The sequence below is a fragment of the Ochotona princeps genome, chromosome X, assembly GCF_030435755.1.
Source record: "Ochotona princeps isolate mOchPri1 chromosome X, mOchPri1.hap1, whole genome shotgun sequence".
Classification (NCBI taxonomy): domain Eukaryota; kingdom Metazoa; phylum Chordata; class Mammalia; order Lagomorpha; family Ochotonidae; genus Ochotona; species Ochotona princeps.
In genome coordinates, this window is record NC_080865.1 from 20,598,850 (window position 1) to 20,613,089 (window position 14,240).

Consider the following 14,240-nt stretch of genomic DNA (forward strand, 5'->3'; position numbering starts at 1 on the left):
GTAGTATATTTCTATTGATAGCTGTGAAGGTGATTTTCTTGCACAAACTTGGATTTCACACACTTTCAGTTTATTGAAAATGAAAGCTAGGATTTAGTCATCTGTGGGATGGAAGACTAGTCTTCCAAACCTTCAGAGTCCTGTCATGTGATTTCACATGAATGCTTCTAAAACAGCAGGCACTGACACCTTAAAATTTGGAAATTTTTTTAATTTGCATGTTAAGGATGCTGTTCTGAAAGCTAAAATGTGAAATTAATTTCTTTTTTACCACAACACACTTTAGAAATAATAACAATGTATTTTAAAATGATTACAATTTCATACTTTAAGTCTAGGAAGTTCATTTTAAAAATAGTTTCATCTCATTGAAAAGATTTGAATAACTTTTGATTTCTGTGGAGAAGTAATGTTTCTTACAGGAGTCTATGTTTGGAATAGGTTTTAGATTTTAAGAAAATACATTGAAATATTTTGGAGCAAGTTGAGCTATACAGTAATGGATTTTATTAATGACTTTTAAAGAGACACTTTGGCACGATCTGAAAACATTAACCTTATTGAGATGTAAGCAAAGTGCCTTAATATTTAAATTGAGAGATATGACTAAGGCCATATAGCCATAAGGTAAAACTAAGTATTTGATATAAATGTTAATACAACACTTTATACCAATTAAACATAATGTCCTTTCTGATTTATCACATTGTTACAGATGCTGTGTAAACACTTGAAAAGAAATTATGGAGTTCTTATTATAACAAGGGATTACAGTATCTTTAGATGTTACTTAATTTGCTTGCTAGAAGAACAGAGTAATGTAATTGCAATATCAAAATCATAAGCAAAGTGGATCTTAGCTTTATGGCCTCAGATCTACAGCTCTTTAATTAGATAAGCGGACACACTTATGGCTAGTTCTTGAAAACATATGTTTGTAAGATTTGATCTGAACACATGCTAGCTTTTAAATTTTATCATGTTTAAAACTTTTTTTAAAAAATTTATATGTAAGTGTTATGGAGAGCGGGAGAGAGATCTTTCATGACCGCAGTGGCTGGGGCTGGGCCAAGCAGAATGAGGAAATCTCAAGCTGCGTTTAGGTCTCCCATGCAGGTGGCAGTAGACCACATACTTGGACCACCTTCTGTTGCCTCCCCAGGTGCATTAGGAAGAATTGGAATTGCAAGCGGGGCAGTCAGCACTTGAATTGATGCTCACATGAGATTCTGGCATTAGAGGCAGTGGTCTAGCCAGCTGTGCCACAGCACTGGCCCAGCACATGCAGTTTTTTAATACTTATTAATTATTTGGACATCAAAAAGAGAAAAAGAGTGAACCTGAGCCTTGCAGAGAGTTCCCATCTGCTGCCTCACTCCGCAAGTGTTCAAGATGGTTAGGGCTGACTCAGGCTACAGCTTGCAGCCAGAAGTCAATCCAGATCATCACCATGTGTAGCAGAGACTGACCTGCTTGGACGATCATCTGTTGCCTGCCAGGGTCTGTATTGGTAGGAAGCCGAGTACTGAACAGAGTGTAGATTCAGGCCCAAGCACCTTGATACGGGATGCGGCTGTTGTCACAGCATTCTCTCACCACTGTGCCAAACATCTCCTTAACTGTTAATCACTGAAAGGAATAAATGAGTGAGTGTCTGGCAAAGGAAGTGATTGCCCAAGAAAACAACATTCAAAGATCAGATTTTAAAACCCAAGGTACCTAACTAGCATTTCAGTATATTGTATGGTGTGCCATATTGACTTTACATTTAAAACTTGCCTTAGGGGCTGGCACCAGTGGCTCAATAGACTAACCTTCACCTGCAAATGCCAGCATCCCATAGGGGTGCCAGCCTGTTTCCTGGCTGCTCAAGTTCCTATTCAGCTCTCTGTTTATGGCCTGGGAAAGTAGCAGAGGGATGGCCCAAAGCCTTGGGCCCCTGTGCCCATGTGGGTGACTTAGAAGAAGCTACTGCGTCCTGACTTCGGATCAGTTCAGCTGTGGCCATTGTGGCCATTTGGTGAGTGAACCAGTGGATGGAAGATCTTTATTTCACCTTCTTTCTGTGAGCCTGCCTTTCAAATAAAAATAAATCTAACAAAACAAAGAAATTATCATGCGTGTAAATCATACACCATAAAATATGAAGATATTGTATGGCCACTTCTTCCCTTTTCCACCAAGGAAAACATACCAGATGCTCACTTGCACATCTGCTCATGTCTGAGCAAACCTTGTGGGTAGAAGTGCTACCTGTGTAAAAATTGACTTTTCTTCCAGTTATATAGGGTTTACCCTGTTAATGATTATGTACAGATGTAAGACTATTATTTCTTTGTCAGTATATTTCAGAGTCCAAGAATCATTTAGCTCTAAAACGGCTTGTAGTGAATTTCGTATATTCTATGAAATCTATCTGAATCAAATTTAATTTGTACTCTATTTCAATTTTCTAAAGTAAATAACATGCAGAAATGTAAAGAAGGTGGAACAAAGCTTCATCCACACAAAAAGATCAAGGGGACGGGGTAGCTAAGGGAAAGGTTGATCAAGAAAACTTCGCTTAAGATGCACATCTTATATTGAGTCTTCAAAGATGAACTGGGCTTCATTAGATGTGTGAGACCAGATAAGGACCTGTAGAGCCAAGCAGAATTAAAATATCATCTCATATTCTAAAACTCTGAGGGGAAAGATGATTATTAAAATATGACAATCAAAGTTGGAATTCTTCCCGAAGTTTTCATGCCATGTAGTATGACAAACAAAAGGTAGGATTATAAAAGCAAGTATCATGCTTAGTGCTGGCCAGGGTGCCTGTCTTCTAGTACCTTACTTGGATTTGCAGTCTGACTCCTGAATCCCCCTTGCTGCTAATGCAGACCTTGGCTGACACAGTGGAGAGGACTCCCGCCTTCCACGTGTGAGATTTCAGGCTGGCAGCTGAGCGCAGGACTGCCCCAGCCAGTGCAGAGCTTGGAGGAGGGAAAGAGAAGAGAGAGCTGGTGGATGGTAGCTTTATCTCTGGCTCTCTAGCTCCCTTGCACTATCTTTGCTTTTAAAGTAAACAAATACAATTTTAAGATAAATTACACTTTTGTTTTCATGTTAAAACTTTCAAGCTAATTAAAATGTGCATTTAAATGGAAGATAATTTATGTAATCCAGACCTAATACTTTAGCATTCTCCAAGAGTTAACAACCTCACAGGCGTTTGTTTTCCCAGGATTCTAAGGATGAGATCTGTATGCTTTTATGAAACTCTGTTTCCAAAGATGCTTAGGCATGATATACAGCACTCATAAGCCCTCCTCACTAATCAAATTAGTGAAGTCTTGAAATTTGGAAGATTTCTACTCTGAAATTCTACACACCTGTGCATGATGAGTTGAAAGGCGATTAATGTTCATGCAAATGTGCCATCTATGTTTAATGCTTTATATGGAAAGCACTGTCCAGAAAATGGACATAATGTAATCAGCATCCATTGAAAGCTGCCTTTGACAACCTTAGCAGTTAGATGGCATAAGATGCATGCGCTAGTGTGAAAGTGACCAAAGTTCAAAGTTGGCAACTTTTAAAATGACATGTGTTTTGCAAGTTGTTAAATATGTTTCTCTATTTTTTATCTTTTAAATATTTATACTCTCTCCTCTTCCTCCACTGCTGCTGCTTTCTCTCTTGCTCTGCTGCTCCCCACCGTGTGTGTGTGTGCACATGCGTGTGTGTCCGCGCACACATGTGCAAGTCTGTGTGTCTTTCACTGGGGTATCTTATGATATTGAACACAAGGGACTATAATGAACCCAGTATGCATCATGTTTATGGGAAATCCCACAAGATGATGATGAATCTATTTATACAGTATGATGTTGAGGAAAACAATTTGTGCTTTTGAATATTTGGGGATACAGGCCATGCCTTTCTTATTCTGAAACTTCTAGGCAATATATGGATGCTTTGGAATAAAAATTCTGGTTCAGTGGTAAATTTTGTAAGTAAAAAAAAAATCAGTGACTCATTATCTTGTACTATAGGACCTTATAAATTTTAGTTTTAGAAGTTTGAGGTGAGTACATTTGTAAAGCAAGGGAAATTATTACTTCGCTGCTAATAATTACTTAGTAGCAAAGATTAGATTTGAAGATACACTTGAAGAAGGTAGGACAGAATAGTCATCAGTGATTTCAGGAGTAAGAAATACCTTGTGAATAGAGAATAAGAATTGATAATTTTCTTATTAGATAGAAGGAAGTTGAGTTTGGATAAGGCTAGATAGAATTAAAAGATTGTAATAGCAGAATTAGATACAGGAGTAAAATGCATGTGGAGAATAAGGTGAGCAATAAGTAATCAGTGCCTTGATTCTTATTAAAGCCTGTGGTGAGTAATTATCCATTCATTAATAATGGCTTCTAAAGTGTTTTTAAAATAAAGGGGAAAAACAGAACTGGTATAAATGGCAAATGTTATGAAGAAGCGAAAGTGCATGCACAGGATCCAACATTTAGTATGATATTGAAAACAACTTTTTCTTGTTTTCCTTAAAAATTTTCAAGAGGGTAACTGAGTTACATCCATGTGCTATCTTAAGTTGGTAATTAAGTAACCAGCCTCAGGTAGTACAAAGTATGCTAGATAAAAACACCACCAACAAAGCACTGGAAAGAGTAGATAGCATTCAGTTCATATTAACCGCTCAGCATTCATGAATATGTATAGATTCAGATCAGAGGAGTCTTAATTTGCTATGCATCTCAGTATAGATATCTAAAGAATATTCAATAACAATGAAAAAACTTGAGAACTACAGGACAAACCACAGATGCAAATGAAGCAAAGCTGCCGATGATAAGGGGAAAAAATAAATGTGCCCTTGTTAGGGAAACTAGAGTCTAAGCAAGATCCTGGAAATAGACTGTGATTGTTTTGCAATGGAAATGTCAAGGAGCTGAAGGATTCAATATGGGCCATTGGCACTCAGCTGGAGAGCATGAGAGGTCTTTTGAAAGTCGGCCTTCATTTCCCTTGCACCCTTCCATCCTCACGGGTGACATAAAGAGATGAAGATGTCCACTGGCAAAATATTGGAGGGACAACAATGCTAATAGCTGACAGTTAACTCCCAGAGCTAGATCTGAGCGGTGGTGTAGAATGTTAAGTGTTACAGTATAGTCTGGCTACCTATCATATTGGAATAGAGAGTTTCTTTTAGTTGGGAAATCAGAGATAGGGTTGAAGAAACAATTGCAAGTGGATACAATAGAAAATAAATGTAAAAATGAATTTATCTCAGGAATAGCTCAGAGCTTAAAACATCCAAGAACTGGGTAATGGAGATAAAAAATAAAGTGTGATGGTTCATAATAGTAAAAACTCATTGATATTTTGCTTCCTTTTATTTGAAAAAGAAGCGCAGTACTAACATATGTGCCCATGAATAGATATTTCCCTAGATATAGTACTTTATTCACATCTGAGTTAGAACAATTTAAAATTTTTTCTTAAAAAAAATTCACAGATCAAAAAATGAGTGTATTCACTTTCCCTGATTCCTCTGTAAAGGGGGAGTTCAATTCTCTTGTAATTTCCTTTAAAAATTGGAGAAACAAAAATTTCAATGAAAAATTTCAATGAAGAACTTTTTTTTTTTGTAGAATTTCCCATCCTGTTGCCTGAATTGATCTGAATTATTTGAACTACATGCCAACGGCTGCTCAGGCCTCCTTTAACATTTTCACCAACAGAGTAGCAAGCAGACCGTTACCATGGTGTTAACTACACAAAGACTTCATTGTGTAGAGATAACCAATTTACTTGGCGGAACTGCTCGTCTAGAAGGTGATTCAATCCTAATGCACTGAAAAGGTGGTTTTTATTATTCTTTACAAAAAAAGCCTGGTGTGAACTGAGCCCTAGTTTTGTGTCTAAAATATTTTACTTTGTCAAATGAAAGCTGCCTAACCAAACTCCTTCCTATTGTGATGCCCTCGCATCATTGGTGTTTGGGAAGGTAATACCACATCTCGCTCATATGAACCACTTAGCAGGTCCTTTTTTTCACAGAGAAAAAGGATGCATTTGCATCCTTTCAGAATTTTAGGAAGAATGTTTCATTTTGAAAGAAAAGCACTTACTGCTACGCTCAGTAAATAGTTCTGTTCCTAATTTTTGTTTTGTGTTGGAGGTGGCAGCAAAGCACAATTAGAATGTACATAACAAAAGCAAAAGCACGCCAATGTAAATTATATACATAATAGAAGGTGTTCCCTAATATAGGCTTTAAGAGAACGCTCCCCTGTGTATGAACCCAAAGGGATCAAGTATTAATGGTGAGCTTGGCAGTAAGTGGATAGCACTCTCATTTCACATTTATGAGTCAGAGAATATTTGGTGGGTGATTTGGTCAGGCTGCTGTAAAGCAAAAGAGACAAATTTGAACCAAGTACCAAAAATGGCTTGTTAAGCAACTAAATTTTCAAAATAAGAACCTTCCAATATATAGAAAGGTAGTAGTGACGGATTATGCTTCTTCAGCAAAGGGCAAGAAAAAAAATTCTGGCTCTGGGCTTCCAGAGAAGCATGAGGGGTATTTTTTTCCTAGAAACGTTTGATTAAAGGAAAAATAGGGAATAAAGGTAAAACATTTGTCAAAGCTACATGATACTGGAAAACATTAGAATTTTGATCTTTCTCCCAATGAATGGGAAAATATTCGTCTAGTTTTTTTTTTTTTTAATTATTTATTGTTTAACTTCAGTAATTACATTGTATTATGTGACACAATTACATAGATACTTGGGTTCTCCCCACCCCTCCCCAAACCCTCCCACCATGGTGGATTCCTCCACCTTGTTGCATAACCACAGCTCAAGTTCAGTTGAGATTCCCCCATTGCAAGCGTATACCAAACATAGAGTCCAGCATCTTATTGTCCCGTCAAGTTCAACGGCTTCTTAGGTATACCCTCTCTGGTCTGATGACAGAGCCAGCAGAGCATCATCCCAGTCAATTGAAAGCTCCAACATACCATCAGCAAAAATTTACATCATTATGGAATTAATTGACATAGTAATGAGTAACCAATATGTTAAAAGTAAATGCGGGTTCCCAGCCACCTTCTGTGACCACCTCACCTATACTTCAATTTTAGTTTATACACAACATATAACATTCAAAACATAACATGTTATACTTAACATCATATCATCTTAAATTAAGGCAAACATGTGGTATTTAACCTTTTGGGATTGGCTCATTTCCCTTAGCATTATGGTTTCCAGTTTGGCCCATTTGGCCACAAAGAACTGCATTTTGTTTTTTTTAATAGCTGAGTAGTATTCCATGGAGTAGATGAACCATAGCTTTCTTATCCAATCCTCTGTTGATGGGCATTTTGGTTGTTTCCATGTTTTTGCAATTACTGATTGTGCTGCTATGAACATAGGAGTGCATGTTGGTTTCTCATAGAACAAGTGTTCTGGATATATTCCTAGGAGTGCTATCGTCTAGTTTTATGAATGATGTAAGCATACTTTGATTTATTTTCAGAAATGATTATTTTTGATGGTAGTGATTAGAATAAACTGGAGAATGACAGATGGATTGTCCAGAGGCCAACCGAGAAGCTACTAAATTAGTGACGTTGCATATTTTCATCAACACAGATGAAACTACAGTGCACGGAGACCATAGGAAATAGATATATTTGGGAACCATTAACTAAACGCTTGATGATTAGATTTTGAATTAAGTAAGTGTGAGGAAAAATAGTATCATTGTCCATGTTCTCATAACATGATACCATACACTAGGTAGATTGGAAACAATGAACTTCTTCCTTTCAGTTTTGGTGTCTCAAAAGTTTTAAAGATGAGCTACAAGCAGGCTTGTTTGCTGCTGAGAGCAGACTATTGAATAAGTGGTAGAAGGAAAAAAGATAGTCTCTTCAGCCACTATTGTGGCTGTTAATTTAATTTGTGAAGATTTCACCTCATCAAAAGCCTCATCTCTTAATGCCATCACCAAAATCTTAGATTTTAATGTCTGATCTCTCCCACAAATGGATACCCTATGAGTGTTCAGCAGATCTGTGAATGGTATCACCGTGATGACAATACCATCCTTTCCACTAAGTTCAGTTTGTGGGAGAGATCAAACAGTCAAAATTGACATCTAGTGTTGAAGGCAGTTTACAGTGTGCAAGAGATGCCCGGTGGAAAGACGGTTACATAGAGCTCAACCAAAATGCATGAATTTGAGTTAGGCATAGCACCATTATTAATTATAGATTGCAGTTCTAGTCATAAGCAATAACATTGGTAATGACAGAATAAAATAGCACAATAGGTGATTAATAGTGAACTGAATCTTTAGTGACAAGAAGAAGAATGACCTTGTGAAGTAAAGGAAGCCCCAATTGATGCAGAATTAGAAGACAGATAAGAAGCAAGTAGCATCCTAGAGGCAAAGGAAGGAAAATTTCAAAAAGGAAAATATGGTTAGTGTAACTGTTACTAGGAAGAAAGAAGGTCACACTTCCCATGAGTTGTGAACTGCATTTATTTTTGGAAAGTTACACTAAATGGTTTACATGGTAAAAAGGAGTAACCTTGATCCATAAGGTGCATGACTGTCCGACAAGCTTGGCTTTGTGGGAGATTACAGAATAGATAAAGGTGAATACAGATGCCCAGATTGTTCATAAAATGGGAGTTAGTAAAATGTCTATAGAGTTTCATATGAAGAATATAATTGATAAGATAGTGGATTTATGGTAGATAAATGATACGAAGTCAGTGGACCAAAATACCCAAGATGAAATTAAGATCATGTGCAAATTTAAGTAAGCAGTTATTGTTATATAAAATGAGGAAACATTCAAATGCAAGACAGAGGAGTGAGAGGGCTGGTTACACATTCAAGCATGAAATATTTGGATGTAGGAAGTAGAAGAAATTCAAGTCTGATATTTGTAATTTGTACTCGAGGAAACAAGATCATCTGCTGAGACAGCTGGGGAAAGATGGTGGGTCAGAGCTTTGAGAGCTTTGGAAAGAAGTTTTAAATAGTTCTTGTGATGAGTGAGTCAGAACTCAAGTTGAGACAAACAAGTATGGCAGGATTCTAGGTTCATTTGAGGCTGACGCTCATTGCCTTAATTTGGGTTCTGCTGAGTATTTCCAAAGACAAAGATTTAGCTGCAGATAATTTATTGGCAATTGATCCCACATAGTGAAGGGAAGTGAAGTAGGGGAATGAATACAATCAAAAAGCATTATAAAGGGAAAGGGTCCAACTTTCTGCTGTGGGCATCTGGAGCTCAATCCTTCCAGAACCTTCTGAGATAGTGCATGTTACATAGTTCAGAATGATTTTAAGGGAGGGTCAAGGGAACTGGGATGGTTTTCCATATATTGCTGATTAAGTGTCACTCCTGAAATTTTAATCCTTCAGCTCCCCTGGTAGAGATATTGTATTTGCTGACGATTGAATGCCCGCAGGCAGAGACATGTGGGAATTTTGTGTTGGGTTGGGCCAAAGGCAAAACAAAAATACCTGCCACAAGACATTCAGGAGCAGAACATTCCTACGTTATGTTTGTGATCTAATGATTCCCAGTGTTTTGGTTAGCAAAACAGTTTTAAGCAAATAATATAGATTTGATGAATTAACATCAGTGAATCTGTGGGAGGGGGAAGGAGTGAAGTGACTTCCACAACATGCAATAGGACACTATTCTTTAATTGACACTAAGAATGAAAAACAAAATATTAGAGATTAAACCTATGGATAAAACAAATTCAGAAGGACAACACCAAACATATATGATAAAATAAAAAATCATGAAAACTTATTTACCATGTAGATGTAAAGGAAAGTATTAGTTTTCATTGACCTGTGATTTTTGAGCAATCATGGAAATTCTGGTTGGTTACCTTTTGTAAATACAATTCAGTGAGTATTTATCACCAACAATCAGGCCTTCTTTGGAGATGAAGAATATAATACTGAAGTAGATGAGTCAGGATCCTGTCACATGGTACAAAAAGTCAGGGATTAATTAGTTTCTCTGAGATGGTATCTTTTTATATTAGCAGGTGCATTAGTGCATAGAACTCTAGGATTTTGTAATATGAAACATGTATATATTTTTGTCAGTTATGCATTCTGTGAAATGCTGTATTGAGTTTTGAAAAATATAGGCCATAGTTGATGTGGAAAATTCTGACAGATTTATATAATTCAAAACTGATGTTTTAGTTCATGATTCAGTTCATAAGCTTGTTATAGTTGACAGCTTATCATAGAACATAGTTATTTTATGTTAACATTTAAAATTTTAGCTCTATTTAACTTGACTGTGACTTGAAATTCTATTGAAGTGAGGGCGTTGAAATCCTAGGATCCTTCAAAGAAAGTGTTGTAAACCAAGAGGATCCTTGTGTTTGCTCTTTGATTCTATCCCACACTACTGATACGTTCCTTGTAAGGGCCACATTTTAAGAAAACTAACAAAACTACACATCATCAAATAGCCACAGAATTAGTTAGGGGTAGGTTACTCTGACCTCAGGTATGTCCTATTGAATTGAAAGAACTGTTTTGAAATCTTTGAGGGTTGTTACGGAAAAGAAGGTGCAGCATTGTGAATAACTTGCCTTACTTGGTGTCTTATATCTTGTTTCTTAGTTCTGTTCCACAGATTTCTCATGAAAAGTAAGTCCTTTATTTCTCTGGTAATGATTATTGCTTTGCATTAATAAAGTGTTCCATTAAATTAGCTCTAAATTCCCTTTCATAGATGCCATACTGGTGTTGATAAAACTCAAAGGGTATTTTTTTTTTCAAGAAAAATTTATGTACATTTAGAATTCTGCCTGGAATTTCAAATGATTCATACTTATTTCATCATCTTTGCAACCACCTGCATGACTACTCTAAAACCTAGGCTTTGGGGGAAATGTTTTAACATTACTTGAAAATGTATTATTTTCAATTGGGGAAGATACACATGTAATGCTTATATATTTACATATGTACTGTGGGTGGCTAATCTAATTAATGCAAGCATTACCTCACATATATACTATTTTGAGTAGTGAGAATATTTGAAACATACTCAGCAAGTATAAAATGCACAGTATATCAATAGTAACTGTAGACACCGTGTTCTACAACATGTCTTATAAACTTAGTCCTCCTAATTAAAATTTTATATCATTCGTGCAACATTTCTTCCTCTAACTTGCCCAAGCAGCCCCTGTTAACTGCTACTCTCACAGCTGCTCTCTGACTATATTAATCTGTCTGTCTACCTTATTTTACCTTCCATAAAGTCTCCCCAGTTTGTACATGTTTTTTAAAACACTTATCTATGTGTTTGAAAGACGGAGTTACAGAGATATTGATTCATTCACTAGTTCACTCCCAAAATAACAACAGTGGCTGAGGCTGCATCAGGCTGAAGCCAGGAGCGTGGCAGTCTTTCCAGGTCTCCCACAAGTGTGACAGTCATCTTAGTCCTCAAGCTGTCTTCTGTAGACTTCCCAGGTATATTAGGAAGGAGTTGGAGTATAAGCAAGCAGCTGCAACTCAAACTGGTGCCCATTTGGGATGGTGTCACAGACTGCAGCTTAACTCACTTTGCCAAAATGGCAGCTCCCAAGTTCATTCATGTTGTAACAGATGATGGGTTCTCCTTCCTTGTATATGAGCATATCAAATTTTCTCTTATGTATTCTCTGTTGATGGACACTTACATTGATTCCCACTCTTGACTATTCCAGATGTGAATCCCCTCATCCGAGTGAACAGTTCATAAGGGGGAGAAGGAGGTGGGAGAGTCCTGATAATCAGATATTTATAGCAGCATAATAACCTTGTAGAAAATTGATTTATTGATTTAAAACTAATGTATGTAATTTCTCACAAATCTGCGATGTTGACAGGGTGCCTATGAATACATTTTGGTTCTACTTTGTGACCCCTCATTTGATTGACATCAACTTGTGTTGAGTACTCGTTTATATGCACCCTTACACATCTCCATGTGGCCACGGTACAAGCTCTCTTGAAGTATGATCACCTCAAGATATGTTTTAGTGTATTATCCTGGATTCTTAGGTAGCAATTGCCTTTTCAGGGTGAACATTGTAAGAGAAAATGTTCCAATGTGCAAGAATTTTCAAGATCACACTTGGATTGGATTATTCTTACTAGTGTCCAATTTTCCATAGCACGTTATGTGACCCAAACTTGATTTAATACGATTCGCCAATATGTGTGGGCAGAATAGCAGAGGGTTGTTCCACCATTTGGAATTGTGGGTTTTTTTAAAGCAGTTTCCGTAAGAGTTATCTTGGCTAGCTGTAAGTTCTCAAACAGTGCAGACTCCAAGCAGAGGCTTGATAACACCTTGTGCGTGTGATGGAAACATGAGAGGTGATTGTGACATTGAGATGGCTAAAATGACCTCCATGATCATAAGAATCTAGATGAAAGCTTACTCCAAATTTTGAGTCCAAGTAAGGAAATAGTGGTGTTATCATCAGTAATCTAGCACCAGGTAGGAGTCTCAGTGGGGAGAAGAATGATAAATAGGGATAAATTGCTTTTCTTTTCCACAGAGAAGAAGATAATCAAGAAATAATGACCTTTATTCTTTGCTCTCTTAGGTTGGATGTCGACATAACTGAACTTCACAGCTGGATTACTCGCTCAGAAGCTGTGTTACAGAGTCCTGAATTCGCAATATATCGAAAGGAAGGCAACTTGTCAGACCTGAAAGAAAAAGTCAATGTAGGTTACATATTAATTGTTGTGCATTCACCTATTTTAGTCAATGCTTATAAATTCCCTGCTTTGCTATCTTTAAATCTATTAGAGTTGACGGGATTAGAGCAATATGATATAACGCTGTCTTTAAAATGTATCGCAGTCTTTGAAACGTATTGCACATGAAAAGCAAAATGTATTGCAGATAAAAAAGCAAAGTAATATTTATCACTGAAACTCTTTACTCATTCTATTGTGACTAACTTGAATGACTTCCATAAACCTTATTTAACTTACGTATTATCCAGCTGTATATTAATAATTTTGTAACCTGAGATAATTATTTTCCTTCATATATTGTTCCTTTATATAATGCTGGGCATTTGCAAGCTTCCTGAATAATGTAAGCTAGGATAAAATAGAAGACAGTTATAGAGCAGATCATTAGAATTACTGAACTTGGAACCCTGCTTATGTTTTCACTAACATCCAAAAATTATTGTTTATAGTAACTCATACATGTTTTATGATTTGTTATATTTATGTAATGTATTACCTTAGAAGACATCCAGATGCTTCCATTATTTACCTATGGTACCAGATGGTTTGCTTTTTTTTATTTCCTTCTTAGACACTATGGTTTTGACCTTTACAATAAGAATTTTCATGAATTGTATGAATTTCATAAGGGCTGCTACATCATCTGGAAAATTATCCTGGAATTGATTTTTAGGTATCAAGCATTATAAAATATTCGTTTTGGTATATATTTGGCAGCAGTTGGAAGAGATTTTTCTGACAGGCTGAGTAAATACTGCAAAGTTGGAAAGATAAATAAATGTTGTGAATGTCAGATAGTTTTTACTATCAAAAGATCACAAGTCAGTGTACCCAGTCTTGCAAACAATCATGAATTATGAAATCTATTATGGCTTTACAAACACTATCTCAGATAAAGGTTAACATTTGTGGTAGAGTTAGGACTTCCAGAGGTAGCAACAAAAACATCTGGGGAAAAATAATGTGTGTTTTAGGAAGGCAAGAGCTTTTTATTAACAGTTAGAGTTGTCTGCTTATAAATTGGAAAGTTATTTTAAATTTTACTTAAAGCAGTGTAAGATATGGTGTTAGCATTATGTTAGACTATTGTAAATTGTTTCAGAAAATGAGAAATGTGATTATAATGTTTTAATTTTAAAATTAAACTGATGGTGCAAAATGTAGCTATAAATATGATTTTCAAATTTTACATATTTGAAGATATTATCTTTGTGAAAACATATGAGTTGGAAAGTTCTTACAAAGGATATTTTTTGAATAAGTTTCAAAGTTTCTGTGTCATATGAAGCATTCAAAATATAAATCATCTCTGGAATCTTAAATAATTTAAAAATTATTCATATAGTTTTTATAGTTACCTGTTTTTAATTTGATTTCTGAGTCTTAAAATAGCTTTGACCAAG

At 36.1% G+C, this 14,240-nt stretch overlaps 1 protein-coding gene across 5 annotated transcripts in view; it reads left to right on the top strand.

The window, feature by feature from the left end:
• The window catches only part of DMD (dystrophin), a 1,951,117-nt gene that overhangs the window by 616,627 nt on the left and 1,320,250 nt on the right, over nt 1-14,240 (top strand). For all 5 annotated transcript variants that reach the window (XM_058659083.1, XM_058659078.1, XM_058659079.1 and 2 more), the window contains one exon: nt 12,678-12,801. In XM_058659083.1, the coding sequence (XP_058515066.1) occupies nt 12,678-12,801 (124 nt within the window). The remainder of the gene's footprint in view (nt 1-12,677; nt 12,802-14,240) is intronic.